The 13044-nt window shown below is 42.2% G+C and overlaps 1 protein-coding gene across 2 annotated transcripts in view; it reads right to left on the bottom strand.

Moving 5' to 3' along the window:
* Nucleotides 1–39: 39 nt before the first annotated feature.
* The window catches only part of LOC124141840 (glycine receptor subunit alpha-2-like), a 42210-nt gene continuing 29205 nt past the window's right edge, over nt 40–13044 (bottom strand). For both annotated transcript variants that reach the window (XM_046509993.2, XM_046509992.2), the window contains exons 5-9: nt 8772–8998; nt 6553–6635; nt 5758–5889; nt 3328–3707; nt 40–2257 (exon numbers count right to left, since the gene is read on the bottom strand). In XM_046509993.2, coding sequence (XP_046365949.1) covers nt 2114–2257; nt 3328–3707; nt 5758–5889; nt 6553–6635; nt 8772–8998 — 966 coding nt within the window. In that variant the 3' untranslated portion in view covers nt 40–2113. The remainder of the gene's footprint in view (nt 2258–3327; nt 3708–5757; nt 5890–6552; nt 6636–8771; nt 8999–13044) is intronic.

Below are 13044 nucleotides of genomic sequence, written 5' to 3'. Positions count from 1 at the left end.
ACTACACCGCTGACATATTGGTAAGCTAAAGACACATAATTCGTATTCAAGAGATTTTATTTCGGAAAGAATGCAAATAATACAATTAAGTATATTCATATTTAACTGTAAGGCCATGGGCACATAGAACAGAATACATGGCAGTGTGGAAGCGATTTACATTTTACAAAAATTCATTTCTTAACAACATGGCATGATATATAAATAGAGATATATTTCGTATAGTGACACAGGTGACTCATGTGACATTACAGAGATATATTTGTATTTTTTGGATATCCTCAGTACTTTTGTTCAATATTTTTGTTCCCTAAATTATTATATTTATAGCATATAAGCAAAAATTGAAGTTCATCTTCCATGACATTTAAGGAACATTGTATATTTAATCCATAACGTTTGGTACTTTTTGTGCCATCCAACTTCAACCATTCACCTGCGTGAGCTGCATCTAAATTGTGCTAAAGATATTCACATCAGTTAAATAATTTTTCTGCGCATGTTTGCATTTTCAAAAATCTATAATTTCTGTAGAGACATCCACAAAAAAATCTCCATGTTTGAAAGTACATACAAGAAAATGTCTGTCTTATTGACGATAAATACAGTACGATTCTCTAAAAAAACATTGGTTGTCTCACTGAGTGAGTGAGTATGGTTTTACGCCGCTTTTAGCAATATTCCAGTAATATCACGGCGGGGGACACCAGAAATGGGCTTCACACATTGTACCCATGTCGGGAATCGAACCCGGGTTTTCGCCGTGACGAGCGAAAGCTTTAACCACTCACTAGGCTACCCGACCGCCCCCAGGTTGTCTCAAATATAACCATACCCACAATGGAAATGATAAAAACAAATGTCACGGGTCGTTCATATATTACTAACATTAGTAGTGTTTGAACATACTTGTGATGGAATGGGTGCAATGTACATGGAGGGTGCTTAGCATGAACGTTATTGATCATTGGGTTTAACTTGCGTCTCAGATCAGTGTCATATTCACCAATAGTTTCATTATTTTTCAATACATGTATCCTAAAATGCACAAGTTTAAATATACGATCGGTACAAACAGAGGGTGGTCTTTACTGGAATGCATGAATACATATTTGACTTATTACAAGGGGTAACCACCATTACTCACATATATTGTTTCAAACTTTGCATCACTCATGAACCAGAGTTAATGTCGAAATCTATCTCCAGCACGATTAATACTGAAATCTATAGTGTCATGACTTCACATAAGGGGGTCAATAGCTGACTTTGTAGCTAGTGATAAGCATCAATATCAACAGATCGTATGATCAGCGGAACATACACAACTTCTCTCCAGAGAAATAGCAAGTGTACCGATTAAAGGCCACAGGCACTTGTAATTGTATAAACAAATGAAAATTGCCTTCGAAAAAATTGGTTTAAAAATTCACAACATACCAAATTATCTTTGCCGCCTTTAACAGACGAATTTGATATCATTATTCATGTAACAAACAGAAAATAACAACATATAATAGATAAAGTTTGTCTGTTTAAAAAAAAAGCATAAGCTTGTTGAAGCAAGAACGAGAGATACTTTAAGAAATATGTGCTCCGACTGTTGTCGCTGAATTCTATCAACCTGGTCGCTTTCAGCGTGACGGAAATGGGACAGTATCATGTACAAATAATGTACAGCCATTACATTTTAAAATGCCGCACATAATAAACATGTTTAAGAAATCAAGTCATGAGGATGTGTGACTTCTAAAACCTTAATTTCGATTCCTAAATTAATTACAAGTACGTATAATACTATTGTCTCATGTAATGTATTATATATGCATTGTATGAAAGGCAATACTAATCAATATATTACGTACATTAATATTGCGACGATAATCGATATTTATAGTATCAATACTATATACACAGCATATGTGTATCCATAACCTTCACAACACTCAATGTAGAGATTTGTAAAAAAATATTTATATTAAAAATGTGTAAAGTTTAAATAAAATGTGTCACGAGATGACGTTAACATGGTACCTACACTGCTGTGCATACATTGTACAATCAAACGTGAAAACAACCCACTTTACACTCAAGAGAACAGATAGGGCCTTTTTCATTCAACGTGTAGATATATACACCAATAAATTATATTAAAAACTATGAACGCCACAGGGAAGATCCATCGTGAATATTTGTCCAACTGACGAGCTGCTAAAAATGACTTCCGAACCTTGGTGGTTATTTCGTTGTCACTTTCCTGGGAACAGAAATAAACCAGATTAGTGAACATAATGCATGAAAAAGAGAGGGTAAACAGGTTCATAGCAAGTAACTACATGTACTCGTATAGTACAGTATACAAGTATGATATGGTTGGTCCACACAACGTATGTGTGTATATATAGCTGATCTACAGTATTGACAGTATACATGTAAGTTATGGTTCGTCCACAGAACGTATGTGTGTTTATATAACTGATCTACAGTATTGACAGTATACATGTAAGTTATGGTTCGTCCACAGAACGTATGTGTGTATATATAGCTGATCTACAGTATTGACAGTATACATGTAAGTTATGGTTGGTCCACAGAACGTATGTGTGTATATATAACTGATCTACAGTATTGACAGTATACATGTAAGTTATGGTTCGTCCACAGAACGTATGTGTGTATATATAGCTGATCTACAGTATTGACAGTATACATGTAAGTTATGGTTGGTCCACAGAACGTATGTGTGTATATATAGCTGATCTACAGTATTGACAGTATACATGTAAGTTACGGTTGGTCCACAGAACGTATGTATGTATATATATAACTGATCTACAGTATTGACAGTATACATGTAAGTTATGGTTGGTCCACAGAACGTATGTGTGTATATATAACTGATCTACAGTATTGACAGTATACATGTAAGTTACGGTTGGTCCACACAACGTATGTGTGTATATATAACTGATCTACAGTATTGACAGTATACATGTAAGTTATGGTTCGTCCACAGAACGTATGTGTGTATATGGAGACAATAAATACGAAACAAAACTTATCCTTATAATAAATACGCATATGACGTTGTTTCGAAATGAGAATTATATCCAAAATTCACGCTCAAAGTCCATACATATTTTGTTCCATACATTCAATGTCATCATTACAAGCATCGGCTCCAAATATAGAAATCAATCAACTGATAGAGCTATTTGAATTAGATCGTTAGTAAAAAAACTCGTTATAAATGTTTTATTTGTCAGATTACGATACGTAAATAGTTTCCACGTTAGTGTATATGTCTGGTCAAGTGCCTATACTCACTGATGGCGGTAATTTGCTCATATCAGGCTTCTTGTTTGTAAATCTTTCAGGGTGGTTTTGAGCCCGTCTTGATTGCACATTAACATAAGCATACTCCAATAGAGCCGTGAAGACGAAGAACAAACATATCGACATCCAGACATCGATAGCCTTGACATACGATACACGCGGAAGTGACGACTGCGCACCGGAACTCTGGGTCGTCATGGTGAGGACTGTGAGAACACCCAATGAAATTCGAGCAGGGACAGCTCCAATGTCTATCCAGAAAGATATCCACGACAGAATTACTATTAGAACACTAGGCACATACACTTGAAGGATGAAATACCCCATGTCTCTTTTCAGTTTGAAGTTGGCCATTATGCAGGCGAATCTTTCTGCAAATGAAATATTGACAACATTGTCATACATAATTTTTCACATTCAACTTATTTGATGTGCGTATCAAATTACTTAAGCAGAAGTTAAAAAATACGAGGGTGCACGTGTGGTCTTGTCTAAGGCGACGCAATTTGTTGTGCAGATATCCGACCCTTTGGAGTGTTAGAAACCTGTTATCGTGGCTTTGAATGCAGGTTCGCCGTCAAAAAGCCGTGATAGAATTGAAACACTGCTCAAAACGGCGTTACATCTACACCAAAATCACTAACCTCTGTAGGAAAAGGTACGGACGGGGGATTTCATTAAAAGGGGGCACGGGTGGCCCAGTCGCCTAAGACGCCGCGATTCGCTGTGTAGAGTTGCGTCCCTTGGGCACGCAAGAAACCAATGATTGTGGGTTCGAATCCTGGTTCGCCCCGATTATGTTTCTAGGTTGGTCAGCACAATACCCGTGCTCGTGGGTTTCATCGAAGTGGTAAACGCCTGAGACCTGCATCACTTCTGGCTTTCCTCCCACATTAAGCTGACACGCCGCGATATAGCTGGAAAAGTGTTAAAAGCGGCGTTAAACCCAACTAACTCACTCACTATATGAACGTAAACGCTTATTCCTGACGCGTGGTATCCGATTTTCTAGTATTCACTGTAATCAATCGGCCGATACGTTTTTCACACAGGGAATTGGTCTTCAGCAACCCATGCTTGTCGTAGGAAGCGACTAAAGCGACCACATGTCGAAGCGGGTGGTCAGGCTCGCTTACTTGGATTAGGCGTGTCATTGTATTTCATGATGTAAACCACTGTATTTTCCGGTCAAGACTCGCTTATTTACATTCCGGCGTCAGCTGGAATATTTCTGAAATGTACATATAGTCGCCATTTCACATTCACCAATCGTTTACTCCACATCACTAACTCTTCCAATCTAATTGATTAGCCCTGATACAGGATCAGCGTGTATGCACATTTCATAAGGTTAGCAATCACAAATCTCCATATTATGGGTGCACATTTTCTGCTTGGTGTCCTGCGGCACATTTTGAACAAAGTCGCTGTTCAAGCGTTTCACTGTTGGGTACGACCAAATCCAACTCCAACTCCAAGGAGCCACACCTTCACATGAGAACAAGACCACCCACTTCATGTCAAGAGAAATAACATCCTGGCTTGAGTTTGAGAAACGCACTGCATGAAAGGCTGATATCGATATATAAGTAGCATAAAACCCTCTATACTGCATCACGTGCGGCTCATAGCTCCGTATAACGACATAAAGACATGAATGTATTAATTTTGTTACAGAGTATTTGACGAAGAAGCAGATTAAAAAAGAAATACTATTGACTTGTTAATCACAGTGGACGGAAAACAAAAACACGACGGCAAACACATATTGGTAATGTTCTGAGAAATATCAGATCAAAGAATTTTTATTGTGTTAATCATCTATAAGATAAACGTAGCATTTTATGAGAGCAAACACGTATATTAGACTTACGTCCAAACAATGTAACTCAATTTTCACTTTTCGATTTTTTCCGAATGATACATTTACATGTCGAAGCGATCGTAAAATGTTGCATGCAATGTTGGGGAAAGTTTTCAGACACAGTGAACATTTTTTAACAAATCGTTAACTTTGAGAACTGTTAAGTACTGAGAAAATATTTGATCAGCAGTTACTTTTGTAGACCAAAACCTATCTATATTCACTTGCCGACATTGTGAGTGAGTAGATCATAACCAATATGTGCACCCAAGGACACATTTCAGTTCTACATATACTGACTCACAATGAAAATGCTGATCAACTTTAACCAGAAGGAGAAGAAAACGAATTTAGCAGTAAATATGTACTTGCATGGCACAGAATGATGACTGTGTGACAAAATCACATTGTTTTGTTTGATTAGCTCATGCCTAAAAACCCAGAACAAATTAATTTGTTTTTGTGTGTGGCCATTTTGCCAAATATTTTAAAATTCGAATATGCAATTTCAAAATGTTTCAGTATAGTTATTCACACTACAACAGTTCTGTACGTACTTTCATAAACGTCACGGCAGTCCACTATCTCATATTTCTGAAAATTAAATTGCGGCAGCTCCATGTTTGTATTGGTCGTAATGGGGTTAAAGGGGGACCAGGCGAACACCACGTTGTCTGTCGTGTAGGTATCTGGAAGGACAAGAAGTATTCTGTAAATGTGATGTCAATCACTCGTAGGGACTCGATTCTTTACAGACCGCCGCCACGTATATCAGCTAGAATATTGCTGAGTGCGGCGTTGACAAACAAACAACAAACCAAACCAAACAAACACCAAGTTTCAAAAATGTGTTGATTGTTGTATCGGGAATGGTAATATATATATATTTAGACAACATGTCAATCTGTTTTATTTTCAGAATTTTGAGCATTATCTTGAAGGGTTCGTTGAACCTGAAGCAATCAAGCTCTTGTAATGAGAGAACTGCGATACAGCTGATCCGCATCTTGAAGGGGTAGGTTTTGACAAAGGAAGATTGATCAGCTGATGCCTATAGAACTGCAGAATAACACCAGTGGTATAAACAACATGGTGACATGTTCAGAGTTCTCTAGACAGCAATGTTCTCATGACACAATAGCCGATTTGAAAACATGTTCTATGACCGTGTAAATCAGTACAGCATTAAGAATGGTATATTGAAATTTAATACGAAATCATAACAAGCTTTATATATTTAGGTAATGCGTTTTTTTAAAACTGAGGAAATCGACTTTGTAAACTATTGTCGACGTATATCAAGATGATAGAAAATTCAAACGTTGGACCAGAAAAAAATGATAGTTACTCACAACTTTGAATAATAATGGGACAACTCTGAGAGTCCATCGGGTAGCGGGCCAGAAACATGTGGCAGCTCAACGTCATGGATAGCCTGGGTCAGACAGAAGACATAACATCAGCAGAAAACCTTTACAACATATATGTGTCCGTACACACGTATTCTAACTGTACATTTATTATGAAAGCATTACTTCCCAACATAGTCGATAACAACCAGCAATAGTCTCCGGGCGCTTTATGGAGATGCACCGTTTCTTGTCTTAATTACAAGTAGTCTCCCTTGGACCAAGACACACACCCCCAGTAGTGCCGCCACAGTGTTTACTTTCTCACGATGCAAGTCAACGCATAGTTTTGTCCTAGTGGCGTGTGCAGAGCCAGACAACTGTCATATGGTAGGTTCGCAAAGATTATATTTCTAGGTTATGGTGCTCGTTAGGTTTCCCAAATTGGTAAACGTCTCAGACCCGCATCACTTTTGGCCCTCCTTCCACACCACTCACTCACTCACTCACTGGTACTAGTCTTTGCATATTAAGCTTCACCTACATGCAAATAAAATTTGTGAAGCAGGACATGCACCCAACTCGTTTCCCTATATGCATCGTGTCGATCAACGCCAGCGAGATTCAATAATACCTTTAATTGTCGTGAAGAATATCATTTGTTGCAGTACAGCTTTTATGTTTTTATGAAGGATGGTTATTAGCTACGATTTAGCTGTCTAATGGCTACATGCTACGTTACCACGTCATATATCTTTAAGAACTATATCATTCAAATATGATTGATGAAATATATTGTCTGTGATGTTCTTTGTTAACGTCGTCAGCAACCGCATTAAGCTGAATAATAACATCATCCCGAAACAAAATCATATCACAGACATTTTTTGAAATTATATTTCTATTAATGAAGAGAGACGTTTTGTCTATGTCGGCATGTGTGCCAATGTGATAAAGCTTATCACATCTATGCCGCAGATCGTTATTTGGTGAGTAGCTATATAAGTAGAGGCTCAATCAGGATCATCCTGGCCACGCGGAACTAGAATCATAAAATATCGCTCCATGTAGAACTCAAGATACGTCAGTCTAAACAGGGACATCATGGCCATATTAATCATTGAAGTCGTTATCTGATGTTGATCCTGGCAACACACAGCCAGACTATGCATCATACATCGGGGCGAGGCTGGCAGCCTAGAGGAAGCGGGCCAGTCAACACTCCCCTGCTAACTCATGTGTTATTTAGTAGATCAATCTATTCATGATTAATTGTTTACATACAGATTACATCTAAATTAGACATACATTTCCAACTACAACGTCTAAACTCACATTCACAATGGATACCAGACGACGGAGGCTACTTTCCAAACTATCGCGAGTTTTAACACTTATATACAAAACACATGCACGCATTTTCTGAAGAAGCTTCTTTTAATTTATATCGTTCACCATAGAAACCCCCTTGGTTATCTTCAGGTTGTCAGAGGCAACCAGTGACTCAGGAGTCTAAAGTGATGCAATATGCCGTGACGAGCTTTCGCTGCAAGGATTCATTGGATTTTGGCTCCAAGTACATTTTCGACCTCATTGATCCAAAGCCTGTCCGCATAATACTCACGCCGGTGAGTGTCACCCTAATGGTGACGTTCCCCACCATTGTCACTGTGAACTGTCCTCCAACATTGTAATGACGTTCACCGCCGTTGTCACTGTGAATTGTCCTCCAACATTGTGATGACGTTCACTACTATTGTCACTGTGAACTGTCCTCCAACATTGTGATGACGTTCCCCACCATTGTCACTGTGAATTGTCCTCCAACATTGTGATGACGTTCACTACTATTGTCACTGTGAACTGTCCTCTAACATTGTGGTGACGTTCACTACCATTGTCACTGTGAACTGCCCTCTAACATTGTGATGACGTTCACTACCATTGTCACTGTGAACTGTCCTTCAACATTGTGATGACGTTATTCCTGTGGAATCAAAACATTCTTATTGTTCCTTTCTTCTTTCGCATATTTGGTTCACTATGTGTGAGTGTATTGCAGTTTTTTAACCGCGACATTCCTAAAGATCAATAAATTTTAAAATGCCGTTCTTCTTTTGTAATTAAGAAAAGAAATATTTGTGACTTTGTGTGTCACATGGCTCTATGTCGTGCATCCAGGGGGATCAATACATCAGAGCACGCACATCCGCCAAGCTTACCTTAGACTGTAATTAACTGTGCCGTTCCTGTACAGATGTATGAGCCTGTTGGGAACTGTAACATTATGGAAAGCAGCCTTCTTTTCATTTTGGAAATATACATCTGGGACCCAAACATGATCTAACATCCGGGTATCCAGTTCGAGCCAATCAGATTTTGTGTAGTTCATGAAGGCAAGGCGACTGTCGGTCCATTTTTCCCGTAGATATATGTTGATGGAATAATCCTAGATATGGAACACGCATTTAAAAGAAGATTGTCAATAATGAGTGATATAGTCATGATGGATAACGTTATAATTACATGCATTTTGGAAAAATCAAAGCATCGAGCGAGATTCTGTAAAACTTGATATATTTGTATTCAAGTTAAGATATATATTTTTTACATGAATGCATTTTTACTTCAGCAGATGCTATAATCAAATTAATACGCAACACTTAGGATATTAGCTGCTCATCTCTCTATTCAGCCTCCCACCACATACATCATCACTCAGCCTCCCTCCCACCACATACATCACCACTTAGCCTCCCACCACATACATCACCACTCAGCCTCCCACCACATACATCACCACTTAGCCTCCCACCACATACATCATCACTCAGCCTCCCACCACATACATCAACACTCAGCCTCCCACCACCTACATCATCACTCAGCCTCCCACCAACCACATACATCACCACTCAGCCTCCCACCACATACATCATCACTCAGCCTCCCTCCACATACATCATCACTCAGCCTCCCACCACCTACATCATCACTCAGCCTCCCACCAACCACATACATCACCACTCAGCCTCCCACCACATACATCACCAGTCAGCCTCCCACCACATACATCATCACTCAGCCTCCCTCCCACCACATACATCATCACTCAGCCTCCCTCCCACCACATACATCATCACTCAGCATCCCACCACATACATCATCACTCAGCCTCCCACCACATACATCATCACTCAGCCTCCCACCACATACATCATCACTCAGCCTCCCTCCCACCACATACATCATCACTCAGCCTCCCACCACATACATCCCCTGTCAGCCTCCCACCACATACATCATCACTCAGCCTCCCTCCCACCACATACATCATCACTCAGCCTCCCACCACATACATCATCACTCAGTCTCCCACCACATACATAATCACTCAGCCTCCCACCACATACATCACCACTCAGCCTCCCACCACATACATCATCACTCAGCCTCACACCACAAACATCACCACTCAGCCTTACACCACATACATCACCACTCAGCCTCCCACCACATACATCATCACTCAGCCTCCCAATACATACATCACCACTCAGCCTCCCACCACATACATCATCACTCGGCCTCCCACCACATACATCACCACTCAGCCTCCCACCACATACATCATCACTCAGTCTCCCTCCGACCACATACATCATCACTCAGCCTCACACCACATACATCACCACTCAGCCTCCCACCACATACATCATCACTCAGGTCCCACCACATACATCACCACTCAGCCTCCCACCACATACATCATCACTCAGTCTCCCTCCGACCACATACATCATCACTCAGCCTCACACCACATACATCATCACTCAGCCTCCCACCACATACATCACCACTCAGCCTTACACCACATACATCACCACTTAGGCTCCCACCACATACATCATCACTCAGCCTCCCACTACATACATCATCACTAAGGGCCCACCACATACATCACCACTCAGCCTCCCACCACATACATCATCACTCAGCCTTACACCACATACATCACCACTCAGCCTCCCACCACATACATCATCACTCAGCCTCACACCACAAACATCACCACTCAGCCTTACACCACATACATCACCACTCAGCCTCCCACCACATACATCATCACTCAGCCTCCCAATACATACATCACCACTCAGCCTCCCACCACATACATCATCACTCGGCCTTACACCACATACATCACCACTCAGCCTCCCACCACATACATCATCACTCAGTCTCCCTCCGACCACATACATCATCACTCAGCCTCACACCACATACATCACCACTCAGCCTCCCACCACATACATCATCACTCAGGTCCCACCACATACATCACCACTCAGCCTTACACCACATACATCACCACTTAGGCTCCCACCACATACATCATCACTAAGGGCCCACCACATATATCACCACTCAGCCTCCCACCACATACATCACCACTCAGCCTCCCACCACATACATCATCACTAAGGGCCCACCACATACATCACCACTCAGCCTCCCACCACATATATCATCACTCAGCCTCCCTCCCGACACATACATCACCACTCAGCCTCCCACCACATACATCATCACTAAGGGCCCACCACATACATCACCACTCAGCCTGCCACCACATACATCATCACTAAGGGCCCACCACATACATCACCACTTAGCCTCCCACCACATACATCATCACTCAGCCTCCCTCCCGACACATACATCACCACTCAGCCTCACACCACAAACATCATCACTCAGCCTCCCACCACATACATCACCACTTAGCCTCCCACCACATACATCATCACTCAGCCTCCCACCACATATATCACCACTCAGCCTCCCACCACATACATCATCACTAAGGGCCCACCACATACATCACCACTCAGCCTCCCACCACATACATCATCACTCAGCCTTACACCACATACATCACCACTCAGCCTCCCACCACATACATCATCACTCAGCCTCCCTCCCGACACATACATCACCACTCAGCCTCACACCACAAACATCATCACTCAGCCTCCCACCACATACATCACCACTTAGCCTCCCACCACATACATCATCACTCAGCCTCCCACCACATATATCATCACTCAGCCTCCCACCACATACATCACCACTCAGCCTCCCACCACATACATCGTCACTCAGCCTCCCACCACATACATCATCACTGAGCCTCCCACCACATATATCACCACTTAGCCTCCCACCACATACATCACCACTCAGCCTCCCACCACATACATCACCACTCAGCCTCCCACCACATACATCGTCACTCAGCCTCCCACCACATACATCATCACTGAGCCTCCCACCACATATATCACCACTTAGCCTCCCACCACATACATCACCACTCAGCCTCCCACCACATACATCGTCACTCAGCCTCCCACCACATACATCATCACTCAGCCACCCACCACATATATCACCAGTCAGCCTCCCACCACATACATCACCACTTAGCCTCCCACCACATACATCATCACTCAGCCTCCCAATACATACATCACCACTCAGCCTCCCACCACATACATCATCACTCGGCCTTACACCACATACATCACCACTCAGCCTCCCACCACATACATCATCACTCAGTCTCCCTCCGACCACATACATCATCACTCAGCCTCACACCACATACATCACCACTCAGCCTCCCACCACATACATCATCACTCAGGTCCGACCACATACATCACCACTCAGCCTTACACCACATACATCACCACTTAGCCTCCCACCACATACATCATCACTCAGCCTCCCACTACATACATCATCACTAAGGGCCCACCACATACATCACCACTCAGCCTCCCACCACATACACCATCACTCAGCCTCCCACCACATACATCATCACTCAGCCTCCCTCCCACCACATACATCATCACTCAGCCTCCCACCACATACATCATCACTCAGCCTTACACCACATACATCACCACTCAGCCTCCCACCACATACATCATCACTCAGCCTCCCTCCCGACACATACATCACCACTCAGCCTCACACCAGAAACATCATCACTCAGCCTCCCACCACATACATCACCACTTAGCCTCCCACCACATACATCATCACTCAGCCTCCCACCACATATATCATCACTCAGCCTCCCACCACATACATCACCACTCAGCCTCCCACCACATACATCATCACTCAGCCTCCCACCACATACATCATCACTGAGCCTCCCACCACATATATCACCACTTAGCCTCCCACCACATACATCACCACTCAGCCTCCCACCACATACATCATCACTCAGCCCGTCCCACCACATACATCATCACTCAGCCTCCCACCACATACATCCCCTGTCAGCCTCCCACCACATATATCACCACTTAGCCTCCCACCACATACATCACCACTCAGCCTCCCACCACATACATCATCACTCAGCCTCACACCACATACATCACCACTCAGCCTCCCACCACATGCATC

Source organism: Haliotis rufescens, unplaced genomic scaffold (assembly GCF_023055435.1).
Source record: "Haliotis rufescens isolate VD_foot unplaced genomic scaffold, xgHalRufe1.0.p SCAF_7, whole genome shotgun sequence".
NCBI classification, from domain to species: Eukaryota; Metazoa; Mollusca; class Gastropoda; order Lepetellida; family Haliotidae; genus Haliotis; species Haliotis rufescens.
This window is presented reverse-complemented; position numbering and strand designations above follow the sequence as displayed.